We start from the raw sequence: 12,986 nt of genomic DNA on the forward strand, positions 1-12,986 counted from the left end.
CCTAGGGGATGCAGGGAGGGAGGCTGTTCGGGACTGAGCTGGACTGGGAGGTCATGACATGGCCACGATGCTAAAAAGCCATAGCAAAAATCCACAGAAGTGCACTGGGGTCAATGACAGTAAAGCTCTCATGTTATTTAATTTCTGATTATTTTGATTATTATTGTTCATTTTCTGATTAACGAGGGACAAGCCAGATGCTGTTCTTTGCTGAAGCCCTTCCTCTTGGAAATCCTTCTATAACTGCACTTGCCTGCGTTGGAACAGAAAAGGGCTATCATTTTTCTCTGGTGATTTCAGCATCTCAGGATCAGCATTCTAAAGACTGGGTACAATGTCTCATTGTCCAACCCTATTGATGTGGAAAGCTTGGGGAGATTGGAGATGGGATTGAGCCCAGGATATACTTGAAGTTGGCCATTTTGAAAAATAACCCTGATCTCAGCTTATTTTATGGTCATTTGCTCCTGCACGTGGAATGCCTGGGAATGAAGAAGGGGCAGAATTAGGGGGAAATCGGGTTAACCGAGGGTTCCAATCAGCTGGATTCTGTTTAATTAAGGATTTGCTTATTTCTTCAAAGCACAGCAGCTCTTGATGTCACTATGTCTCTAAGAGGCAGTTTTCAATGGTGAATAAAGTTCTGGACTCAAAGTGGAGGACTCCTGATTTAATTTTGACTAACTGTATGACTGTGATCAGGTCATTTAATGGCTCCCAGATTCCGTTTTCTCCTAAGTGAAACTGATTTATAATTCCTGCAGAACTTGCCTTGTAATGTTCTTGCCAGAGTTAAATAAGACAATGTATGGCAAAGGCTTTGCAAATTTTAAATTAAATTAAATTAAATATATGCCAACTGTTTAAGACAACAAGCAACCAAATCCTCAGTTCCTTATCCATCTCCTCTTACCCCCTTACCAGTTAAACTTTCCTAATATACAAATTAAAAAGAGAGATTAAAGTCAGCAGCACTCTAAATTGCTAAATTATAATTTTTTTCAAAAACTTTCCCAGAGTTCATTTTTTCCTCTTATGCTTTTTATGGGTCTGCTGTTTTAAGAGTCTGCAATAGCAGTAATGACCTTCAGTTCAAGCTACTTCCTGCCTGTTAATGACCATCTGGGTTAAAGGCCCAGACTTGAATCCAGTTTCCTTCCACAGGCAGTGGTGGCTGGGAATCCATCACCTTGTTACCATTACTGCTCAAATCGTGTTATTTCCACATTACTGTCAAATTAACTCCTTTTCTCAGAGCGATTTCAACATATTTTAGGCTGTTTCAAGTCACCCAAAGAATCCTTTTCCTCCCTCTTTTTTTTTTTTAAAGCACAAGTAAGACAATGTCAACACTCCCTGTGAAACTGGAAAAGTATGTTGGGCAATCGTTGAAAGAAGGCAGTCAGACCTCGGTGTGGTCTGAGTTAACAGGACAACTAGATGCAGAAAATGCAGTGTATTGCTATGGAGACGACGTGGAAGAACATGTTCCAGCCTTTAGACATTTCTATTAGGAAATGGGTTTATTGGCATAGCTAACCATTAACACATACAGCATGGGTACATTTCCTACTGGAAGATGAGCTTCGGTGAGGATTTGGAACGGGTACACGCCTTGTTAAGACAGGGATGGCCTACCATGGGATGCTGGGAGAGCAAACACAGTGGTATTTTCTGTCACTTTTCCTCAGAGGCCCATATTTATCATCATAAGCAAAAGACTTAGATAGGTCAAAAGGGCTGACAGAAAGGAAAAAATCGAATTAAAAAAATCTGAAAGGTGTTGGACCGAAAGGACCAACCCAAGTTTCCCCATCTGGGATGGAAAGGGAGGTCTGGCAGATGCTCTTCTGGGCTCTCTGCTAAAGGAGATGAATGAGTCTGGGATGAGGCTGAAATCAAGTGGCCTGTGAACTCCCCAGACCCTAGAACAATCACTGGCTAGTAGCCCTGGCAGTCCATTTCCATCTGGACCTAATGTGATGCCCTGGCCGGGAGATAATCATCTGAGTCATTCAGACCCCCAGGCACTAAATCCAAAGATCACAAAAGGAGACAACACCCATCTCCTAGTCTCCCCGGCATCCTCTCCTGAAACAGATCCACAGTTTGGTACCTCTAAAGGACAGTATTCCCAGACCACACACACACACACACACACACACACACACACACACACACACACACAGAGGAGAACTCATGTAAACCAAAGCACTATGTTTAGTGTCAGATGCAGACTTCAGTAAATGCAAAGGAAGGAATAATAATCCCATAAAATTAAGGACTTCTGAGATTAAAGAGTTTCACCCTAAAATAGGGAAACAAAAACGATTAAAAAAAAAAGGCCTACAAGTGTTTTCTACAAGCTAGGACATAACTTTATCAATATTTGATAGCAGAGTCAAACACCAGACATTTAGTGTATGGGTTAATTTTAAAAAAATAATAATTTTTTCACAGTGAGTTCTAATCCCTTGGAAGATTCTGCTGGTTTTTAGTAGAAAGACACTCATTGGCACAGGTAATTCACTTGGTGTCCACAGCTTCTCCCATTCCACCCAGAGTAAGGCACGCGAGGGCTCACCCATAGCTCAGTCAGGGAAGAGTTAGTCTCTTCAGCCACTTGTACATTAGGAGATTAATTAGGTTTATCTTCAGCTAGAGACTAAGGGAAGTTCATCAAGTGGATGATTTCTGTAGGATCTTTGATCCAGTTTCCTCTAGTGTTTATTCTAGTTGTCAGAGACGCAGTGACCTGGAAGAGACCATGAGAAACTTCCCCAAGTGGGCGAGTCAGCTGCAGCCGCTGCCAGTGCGTTTTCCTTTGCCTCGGGCAGGGGGAGGAAAGGCCCAGGAATGGGCTCTCCCACACAGGTAAGGGATCCATCTCCTTCTTGAACTGGCTCCAAGGAAAGGCTGCAGCCTTAGGTCCCGTTCCCAAAGCTGAACTACTTGGTGACTTCATTATTGCCTTTTAAACAGCCAGGCTGGCGAGAAAAGCCCTGGGTGCTCATTAGTGCTCAGTCAGGACTGGCAGAGTCTTCACAGTTTCAAAGAATTCTTGGGTATTTGTCTCAGCAGAAGAAATCCGAAAAGCCCCCGGATGCTACCTCAGCACACAGGAATAGGGAGCCGGAGGGCTTCGGGAGCCGTTTCCCCAGCTCTCCCTAGCCCCAGCAGGGATTCTTGGGCTACAAGGGGCTGCTGCCTTGACCTCCCATTGAGGCTCTCCAGTTTTTAAAACAAAAACAAAGGTGTGTCTTTCTAGAGGGCAGTGATTAAACACAAAGGCTTGGCCCAAGGCCTCCGGCCTGGCCCCCTGCCACCAGGACAGAGATCCAGCTGGTGGGAGAAGCGAATTCCTCCATTTTTTTTTGCTCCCACAGAAAGAAAACTGAGGAAGAAATGACCAGCAGGATGAATACAGAGAGGACTGGCGAGACTTACAGGAGCTGATGCTGAGTGAAATGAGCAGAACCAGGAGATCATTATACACTTCGACAAGGATATTGTATGAGGACATATTTTGATGGAAGTGGATCTCTTTGACAAAGAGACCTAACTGAGTTTCAATTGATAAATGACGGACAGAAGCAGCTACACCCAAAGAAAGAACACTGGGAAACGAATGTGAACTATCTGCATTTTTGTTTTTCTTCCCGGGTTATTTCTACCTTCTGAATCCAATTCTCCCTGTGCAACAAGAGAACTGTTCGGTTCTGCAAACATATATTGTATCTAGGATATACTGCAACATATCCAACATATAAAGGACTGCTTGCCATCTAGGGGAGGGGGTGGAGGGAGGGAGGGGGAAAAAATCGGGACAGAAACGAGTGCAAGGGATAATGTTGTAAAAAAAAAAAAAATTACCCTGGCATGGATTCTGTCAATATAAAGTAATTATTAAATAAAAATTTAAAAAAAAAAAAAAAAGAAAGAAAGCTGACGGTTTGGGGACGATAGCAAAGGAAATGGTCCCGATCCACGGCCACAGCAGATGTCAGCCGGCCTCACAAGACAGCCAGCGATTTTCCGGCTTGGGCAGTCCAGAGCCCGGGGCCGGAGGGCCAAGGCAAAGGAGGGTTTGAGGAAAAAGAGGTCCCCAGTGGGGAGATCTGGGGGAGAGTTTGTGCCATGGAGCCCACAGCGTTCCCGGCCCCACCCCCTTCCACGGGCACCTGGGCCTCAGTCAGCAAAGCGCTGCATAAGATGGTCGTCCCGTCGGCTCCCTCCGCTGCCGCCCCCACTGTCCATGAAGCGGTCACACGGGAACTCGATGAGGTCCGCCTCGCTCAGGGCGCACACGGCCGTGCGAGGCCGGTGGGACTGGAAGCCCGAGAAGTCTGCCGAGACCCCGGTGCCCATGGAGCGAAGAGGCCGTCGAGTGGAATACATCTGACGCACGTGGACCGGGGCGCCCCCTTTCCGGCGGCCTCGCAGCTTCCTCCGCAGCCAGCGGGAGGCCCAGGCCGCCAGCGCCAGGAACACCAAGAGAGCGTTGACGGCCAGGAGAACCAGGGTCAGCAGTTGGTAGTCCACGCCTCCGGCTCGGCTCCCAACGTGCCCGGCTTCCGGCAGGGTGACCAGCCCCGCGCAGTGGTCCCGGGGAGCCACGGGGCAGACCCGCCCCCCGAGGACCGCCTCCACGCACACCAGGTAGGGGGTGTCTCCTCGCAGCTCGCGCAGCGTGGCCGCGTCGCTCCGCTCGGGCAGGTAGACGAAACGGTGGAATTTGGGCTGCTGCCCGAAGCGGTCGAAGAGCAGGCGGAAGCGGGCGCCGTCCAGCGGCCGGGGGCTGCGGTGCTCGCGGACAGCCCAGCGCACGGTGGCGGTGTCCGTGCCCACCGCCTCCACCGTCAGGTTGCAAAGGATAAATTTGTTGAAGTCGCACGGGTCCGACACCAGCGGGGGCAGCATCTCCTGCGCCCCGGACGGGGCGCCCCGCTCCCGATGCTTGGCGGCCAGGCGCTGCATCTCCGCCCTCTGCCCGGAATCGCTGGCGGGCGATGGGGCCGAGCTAGACGGGGCGTCCCCGTGAAAGCTCGGGGTGGGCTGGGAGGGGCCCTCCTCTTCCCAAGGAGGGCGCGTCCCCTCGCGTTTCTCCAACAGATCCGCGGGTGGGGACAGCTGAAGCGTGGTTGCGGAAGAGGAGGACGGACGCTGCGGGCCTGGCCCCCGCCGGCTGAGCCTCAGGCCGCTCTGGTTGCTGCCGTGTGTCCCCGCCCCCTCGTCGGAGGCCACCCCGGGGAGGGCTCGCCCGCGCTGCTGCGCCTGGGACTGGGGCTTCCCAAGACCACCAGGAGAGGGCGCTCCCTGCACCTCCCCGGCACCAGCTGCCGGAGAGACTGCGGGCTGGACCGAGGGCTGCGGGGAGGAGGCGGTCGGCTCGAGGCAGGAGCCGTTTTGCAGCTGCACGTCGTCCAGGTAGTCGAGGTACTTGCCGCGCAGCGCCGCGGGGTGACGACACTGCACGAACACCGTCAGCAGGCGGCCCTGCGAGTGCCAGTGGCCCATCCAGCGCTTCAGGCCGCGCAGGCGGCAGTCGCAGACCCAGCCGTTGCCGTCCAGGTCCAGGCGGTAGAGGGCCGGGCTGGCGCCGAAGATATCCCCGGCCAGCGAGCCCAGGTCGTTGTCCCGCAGGTTGAGCTCGCGCAGCCGGGCCAGGTGGCGGAAGGCGGCCGGGTGCAGCACCGAGAGCTCGTTGCGGCTCAGGTCCAGGGTCTCCAGGCTGCCCAGCGGGTCCAGCAGCGCGGCGGGCAGCTCCCGCAGCCGATTGCCCTCGAGGCGCAGCTCCCGCAGGGCGCCCAGCCCCACGAAGGCCTCGGGGGCCAGGTGAGCCAGCTGGTTAGCGCTCAGGGAGAGCAGGCCGAGCCGGGGCAGGTGCTGAAAGACGCGGCCGCCCAGCTGCTGCAGGCTGTTGGCCGACAGGATGAGGGTACTGAGCGAGCGCAGCGGCCCGAAGGTGGCGGGGTGGCGCAGCGAGGGCTGCAACTCGTTGCCGGACAGGTTGAGGAAGCGCAGCTTCCCCAGGTGAGCGAAGGCGTTTTTGCCCAGGAAACGGATGCGGTTGGCCTCCAAGTGCAGGTAGAGGAGGTTGCCCAGGGGTGCGAAGGCCGAGTCGGGCAGGGAGCCGAGGGAGTTGCCGTCTAACCTGAGTTTGACCAGGCTCTCCAGGCCCTCGAAAGAGCCCCGGCTTAACCTGCCGATCTCGTTGCCGTTGACGTAGAGGATGCGCAGCTTGGCCAGAGGGGCCAGCGTGCCCGGGGCCAGCCCATCGAGCAAGTTGTTGCCCAGGTAGAGCTCCTCCAGCCGCGAGAGTTTTTCGAAGGTCTTAGGGTGCAGGGAGCGGATCTGATTGAACTGCAGGTCGAGGCGCCGCAGCTGCGCCAGGCGGTGGAAGTCGAAGGCGGTGATGTTGGCTATGAAGTTGCCCCCGAGGCTGTAGGTCAGCACCTCCTGGGGGCTGGGCAGAGCGCTGGTCTTGGGCACCGCGCGCAGCCCGCGGTTGGTGCAAAGGAGGTGCTGCTGGTGCTGGCAGTCGCAGCGCTCCGGGCAGATGGGTTCCGGTGGGGGCGGCAGCGAGAAGCAGCCGCCCACCAGCAGCAGCAAGAAGCGGACAGTCCAGGCGACCTCCATCCCCGAACGGCCGACTGCGTGACTTGCGCGCGGGTCCCTCTGCTTAGCCCACAGCCCCGGGCTCTCTGCCTCATGCCCCTTTCCCTGCTCGCAGCCGCCGCCAGTCCCCCGAGTCGCTCCGTCGGGTTCCTTCCTGGCGTCGGAGCTCGGCAACTGGGGAGACGCTCCCGGAGGCTCAAGTTTGGACCGAGCCCCGCCGCGCGAGCACCATTCGCGCCCCGGCGGCCGCCTGCTCGCCCGCCTGCCGGCCCGCGGACCGAGTGCAACGGTCCGTCTGGGCGGGGCCGGGGAGTGGGGAGGGAAGCCGGCCTCTCTCCGCCTTCGGGTCCGCTGTGGGCCTGCGGCAAGGCCTGATTCCCGGCAGCCCGGACTGGCCCCGACTGCGGGCTGGAAGGAGGTCGCTCAGAACTCCCCAGAGAGCCCGGCCCGTCCGCGTTCCGCCCAGCCCGAGCCCAGGTGGCCGGGCAGCTTCATGGCTGCAGTCCCTCCTCCTGCCGCTCTCCCTTCTCCTCTGCCTCCGCTGCCGCCGCCGCCTGGCCAAGGGGGGAGGACAAGGGCTGATCTGAGAGGGCGGCCCCCTCCCCCCTCCCCCGCCACAGCTTGGGGACTAACGAGCAGACTCCGGGGCTGCCTGCCCGAGCCGAACTCCCGAAAGTGCTGAGGGAAAAGAGAGAGAGAGAGAGAGAAAAAAAAAAAAAAACCGGGGCCGGAAATTCGTACTTCCCACACTTGGTCCCCCCCTGGGACCCCAGGCGGGAAAGAGGATCCGGCGAGGCTAAGAGCGAGCCCCCCGCGAGGGGGAGCAGGAAATCTTGGAGCCGCCCGGGCCGCCGCCGCGCTGCTTCTGGGCAGCTCCGGGGACAGCGGCCCCCGAATGGGAAGGGACGGATTGGAACCAGCTGCGGGGCCTGGGACGAACGGGCGGGGGCTGGGAAGGAGGGCTGGTGGGGGGAGGGGAGGAGTGGGAGAAGAGGGCCGGCTCTCGGGACGGAGGAGGGGGGCGGCCAGCAGCGTGGGGGCAGGGGCGGGAGGCGACCACCGAGGACATCTGCAGACAGCCAGAGCCGTTTTTATTTGAAAAGAGTAACCTGGCCCCTTCCCGCGAGCAGCGGGAGCGAGCGAGCGTTCCCTCGGAGCAATCCGGTGGAAGTCAATTGCCTGGAGAGAACCACCCTCCCGGAGCTGGGGCAGGAAGTTTTCCCCGAGCTTGGCCCGGGGCCATCCGCATTATATAGGAAGTTTTTGGCAGGCACATCAAGGCTGTCTGGGAAGGGCTGGGGAGCGGGCGCTGTCACTGTTCTACTGCTGGAAGGGGCGGGCCCGGGCATTGAGGGCCCTGGGTTCTGGGCTCTAACATCTGGGGGATGAGACTGGGCTGGGGGAGCCTGGCTTCCGCCCCCTGGAAGGGGGCTCTTGTTCAACATGGCTCCCAGAGAGCGGGCCTTGGCACAGGCAGCCGGGCAGCGCCGGGCGGCTTAGGCGAGGACCTGCCGGGCCAGTTTTTAGATCCCGTTCCTATGAATCCTGTTACGACCTTTGCAGCTCTCCTAGTCAGCTTCTGTGAGGTCTACAACGAATCTCCGGGGGGGCATTGAAGGCCCATGGCATTGCCTGCAGCAAGGGTTTGCCAGGCTCTCCGGTGCCCACCTGCTACGGTTCTGCTTTGGAAAAGGCAACTGAGTGGGATAGAAAGAAAGCTGGGGAGATAAAAACTAAAGGGCTGGATGGAGAGTCAGGAAAACCTTTTGTCTCTTAGCTGTGATCCTGGCTATGTCACTTAATCTAAATTAGAGCCTCAATGTTGTCATCTGTAAAATAGGCACACCCATTTCTAGGATTGCTATGAAGTTAATTAGATGAGTGGATGAATGATTTATTAAATTCCTTAGCAAGTACTAAGCCCTAGGTTTGTACATTATTTTGCAAATCCTGAAATATTGGAAGAGGAAATGCAATAGTAAAAAGCAGTACACTATTCTCTATACAATGCAACATAAGTGTCCAGTGTTAGCTGATATGCAAAGTTCAGATAAGACAAATAGTTCTTTCCTAAAGAAGCTTGTCTAGCTTTCCCCCCCCCCCCTCCTCCATTAAGAGCTCAAAGGGGCCTTAGAAGATACTAGTCCATGAGCCTCTTTTTTACAAATGAAGAGACTGAGAATCAAATGGTAGAAGTCAGCTTCAAATCCAGTTCTCTGTAACTCTCAGTTCAGTGCCTTTTCCATTAATTGTGGGACAAGACACCGATGCAAAGCAAGCTGTAATATGCAAGATTAAATCCTGCCCACACCAGTTAGAAAGCACAATTCTATGTGTCATCCCAGAAGGGATGTTGTTATTGACAAGACTTCCTGAAATGGGTAGAATTTGCCAAGTGAAGAATAAAACTAAAATAACTCAGAGAAGAGTTCATGGCTGGGAGCCGGAGCAGGGAGGACAGGTTTGTTGCCTGAGGAAGAATTCGAGCTGTCCCTTTGAGAGGATTGGAGGAACAGAAGGGAAAGGAAGCAGCATTCTGGGAGAGAGTGAGAAACCTCCAGAGCAGAGGCTGGAAAGGAGGAATTCTGGGAGAAAAGAGAAACCACCTGAGCAGACAGCAGGGGACATACTGACTGTCCAAAAAGTGTCCAAGACACTGTATTTTATTAACATTTTCTCCACTATTTGAATCAAGACAATTGGCAAAACAAGAGCTCAAACCCTGAATTGGAGTTGCTGATTTTCCATTTCTATGTGAATTTAACACTCTGCTCTCTCCATATGAGAGGGCTGGAGCATACCCCTAACTTTAGGAGAGGGGGGAAGGAAAGAGGAGTTAGATTCTCCAATAGGGACACTGCTGCTTCTACTAGACAGATTCCAGAATGGCCTTGGGTTGGGAGGAGCAGGGCAAAATGGAAAAGGAAGGGGTATAAGATATCTCTGGTGATAGTAGAATTTGAACTCATCTTCCTGACTTCAAAAAGGTGGCGAGGTGGGATACAGTGGATAGAGAGGGCCCGAAGTCAGGAAGATTCAAATCTGGCCTGAGATACTTTGCCTCAGTTTTCTCATCTGTAAAATGAGCCAGTATCTAGCTAGCATCTCTGCCAAGAAAACCCCAAATGGGGTCACGCAAATTCAGACACTACCTAAATGACTGAACAATGTTGACTTCAAGCCCAGTATTTTACCCAGTGCACCGAGCTTCCTCACAGGATAATGGTGCCGAATGGAAGAAACCACGAGTCTGGCTCATCAGATGCTTTTGGCTCTTTTACAAGAATCTGACAGAAGTTCCCTGCGGTCCAGGGCTGTGGATCACAAGTTATAGGTAAAGAGGGAGATGAGAACAATTATTCATCTTCTCTAGAAGGATACTCTTTTCTATCTGCCTGACTTTTCTCCAAAGTAGCCCGGGGAGCCCTGTTGGGATGGCTTGATCTTTAGTTATTGTCAGGCTGATGATCTTGAAGAAGGGGAAGAAGGAGGAGGAGAACTTTAGTGCCTTCCCGAGTTACAAGATCAGAGGCAATCGGTGCACAGCTTGTGCACGGCTGCTGCTCTCCTTACCTATGGAAGCTGCTCTTTATTTCTGCGAGGAATTCTGAGGCTATAAAACACCTTCCTGAGTTTTTGATGTCAGAAGATGATCACTTCTCCATAATGTTCCATTTTCTTGAAAACAATCTATCTGCCATGTGTACTTAGTGCTATTTGAAGTTAATATCATCCGGCCTATTTCAGAGAAGTATAAACAGTTCTTCCCGATGCCACGGTTTACTCCCATTTACAAAGACTTGTCACTTAAACTCCCTGACTTTTATGTTGAATGAGAGCAGGAGTCCCTGATCCACAGCTGAAAGTGATATATTTAATCTCCTTCCGGAAGAGAAGTAGAGAGGAGGAGTGGCTACCAGATGTTTCATCGTGACTGCTTTTCCTAAGGGGATCCTTTTCTGTGAAGTGCGGCCTTTTGGACGGGGAGATCTTTGAAATCATCCATTCCCCCTAAAAAAAAAACAGTATCCATACATATATAACGTATAGCTAATTTTTATGTGTGTGTGTATATGAAGAAGGTATATTGACTATGGAGCTGTTACAAGTCATTTCTATGCTTGGGTGAGAATCACAAAAGTTGTTCAGAGTAAATAGAATAAAACAGCTTCTGAAGCTGTTAGAGAACAAGGGGAAAAATAGCTGAGTGGGACAGGGCAGAGTCTATGCAGGATATGGCCAGAAGGGACTGGAGGCATCTGGTAGCTTCTTAATGTAATTATTTATTCTTGCTAACTGGATGCTAAATTCAGTTGTTTCCATGTAGTAGAATTGTTGTCAGCACTCTCTAAATTCCAGGGCCTCGTGACAAAGTCCTAGTTTCCCCACCCTAGTTACAGCTCTGGTGCATTGCCCATCTGTCCTCAGTGACTTGGGCAGTGGATCAGTACAAGGGATGGAACTCTTGTCCTTGAGTCAGGAAATCTAATCTTCATGAGTTCAAATCTGGCCTCAGACACTTATTAGCTGTGAGATCCTGAGCAAGTCATTTAACCTGTTAGCCTCAGTTTCATCTATAAAATGGGCTGGAGAAGGAAATGGCAAATGACTCCAGCATCTTTGTAAGGCCATTTTGAAATTTTCTTAACCAGTGGGACAGGTTTAAACTTGAGTGACATTGAGCTCTTTGGCATTTGGCATTTGCTTTATTTCTAGAACAACCACCTCTTCATGGAGGGAAAATATTTTTCATGAATTGAATACGATCAAAGAGTCTAATAATTGAAGGAAACCTCACGTGATCCATAAGATGTACTCTCATAATCCCCACTACAACTGATGGTACCAATGATTCCTTCACCATAAAACGATTTAATTAATAATGTTGGCCAAAATATAGGACTTTATTTCTCTTGCTGTTCAGAACAATCTGAGAAGGTAGATACCACCAGGATATCTTTATTTGACAAATGAGTAAATTGGCTCAGGAAAGTTTTACCTGCCTGTAGTCAAAAACAAGAAAACATCAGAGTTAGGCTTGGACGTCTGGATAAAAGTGATCCCAAATCCAACTTTTCAATCTTACCTGCTCTTTTGTCCCCTTGGAGCTGGTAGTTTAAGGCAAAATACTATTGGGAAATGCATGAATGGTTCATACGGACTAAATACTAGACACACATGTACATATATAAAACTTTTTATTTTCAAAACACATGCATAGATAATTTTCAGCATTCACCCTTGCAAAACCTTGTTTCAGTTTTTTCCTCTCCATTTCCCCCTCCCCTAGACAGCAAGAAATCCAATAAATGTTAAACACGTGCAATTCTTCTATACATATTTTCACAATTATGCTGCACAAAGTGAAGATACTATGTTGGATTGCACACTTAGTCCCCACAGTCCTCACTCTGGGTGCAAATGGCTCTCTATCACAAGATCAATGAAACTGGCCTGAATCACCTTACTGCTGAAAAGAGCCTTCATCAGAATTGATTGTTGTATAGTCTTGTTATTGCCGTGTACAATGACCTCCTGGTCCTGCTCATTTCACTCAGCGTCAGTTCATCTAAATCTCTCCAGGCCTTTCTGAAATCATCCTGTGGTCATTTCTTATAGAACAATAATATTCCATAATATCAATTCTGATGGATGTGGCTCTCTTCAACAATGAGATGATTCAGACCAGTTCCAATGATCTTGTGACAGAGAGAGCCATCCACACCCAGAGAGAGGACTGTGGGAACTGAGTGTGGACCACAACATAGTATTCTCACTCTTTCTATTATTTGCTTGCATTCTGTTTTCTTTCCCAATTTTTTTTTCTTCTTGATCTGATTTTTCTTGTGCAGCAAGATAACTATACAAACATGTATACATATATTGGATTTAACATATACTTTAACATATTTACAATGTATTGGACTACCTGCCATCTAGGGGAGGGGATGGGGGGAAAGAAGGAAAAGTTAGGAACAAAGTTTTGCAAGGGTCAGTGCTGGAAAATTACCCATGTAACATATGTTGTATCTAGGATATACTGTGAGATATTTAACATGTATAGGACTTTTTGCCATCTAGGGGAGGGGGTGGGGGAGAAGGAGAGAAAAATTTGGAACAGAAAGTTTTGCAAGGGTCAGTGCTGGAAAATTACCCGTGTAATATGTTTTGTAAATAAAAAAGCTTTAATAAAATTTTTAAAAATGATTGCTGAATTGATTTGACTTGGTCCCTTTCACAAATGTAGGATACCCCAGCACATAAGTCATGAAAATTAATATTCACTTAAGTGAATATTAATATTGATTACCTTCTGGAATCTGTTGCATACTTTTAAGTCTGAAAACTAGATCAGGAGAGTTAAGGAG

The 12,986-nt window shown here is 50.8% G+C and overlaps 1 protein-coding gene across 1 annotated transcript; it reads right to left on the reverse strand.

Annotated features, from left to right (window-relative positions):
* Positions 1-2,202: 2,202 nt before the first annotated feature.
* Positions 2,203-12,766, reverse strand: TRIL (TLR4 interactor with leucine rich repeats). The gene has a single exon (XM_052000908.1). The coding sequence runs from the start codon at positions 6,637-6,639 to the stop codon at positions 4,189-4,191; it is 2,451 nt and encodes an 816-aa protein (XP_051856868.1). The 5' UTR covers positions 6,640-12,766; the 3' UTR covers positions 2,203-4,188.
* Between the last annotated feature and the right edge of the window lie 220 nt (positions 12,767-12,986).

The sequence above is a fragment of the Antechinus flavipes genome, chromosome 5 (assembly GCF_016432865.1).
Source record: "Antechinus flavipes isolate AdamAnt ecotype Samford, QLD, Australia chromosome 5, AdamAnt_v2, whole genome shotgun sequence".
Classification (NCBI taxonomy): Eukaryota; Metazoa; Chordata; class Mammalia; order Dasyuromorphia; family Dasyuridae; genus Antechinus; species Antechinus flavipes.

Excerpts from the sequence above, each read along its gene's own strand:
- TRIL (XM_052000908.1), bottom strand. The coding sequence starts at position 6,639 with ATGGAGGTCGCCTGGACTGTCCGCTTCTTGCTGCTGCTGGTGGGCGGC.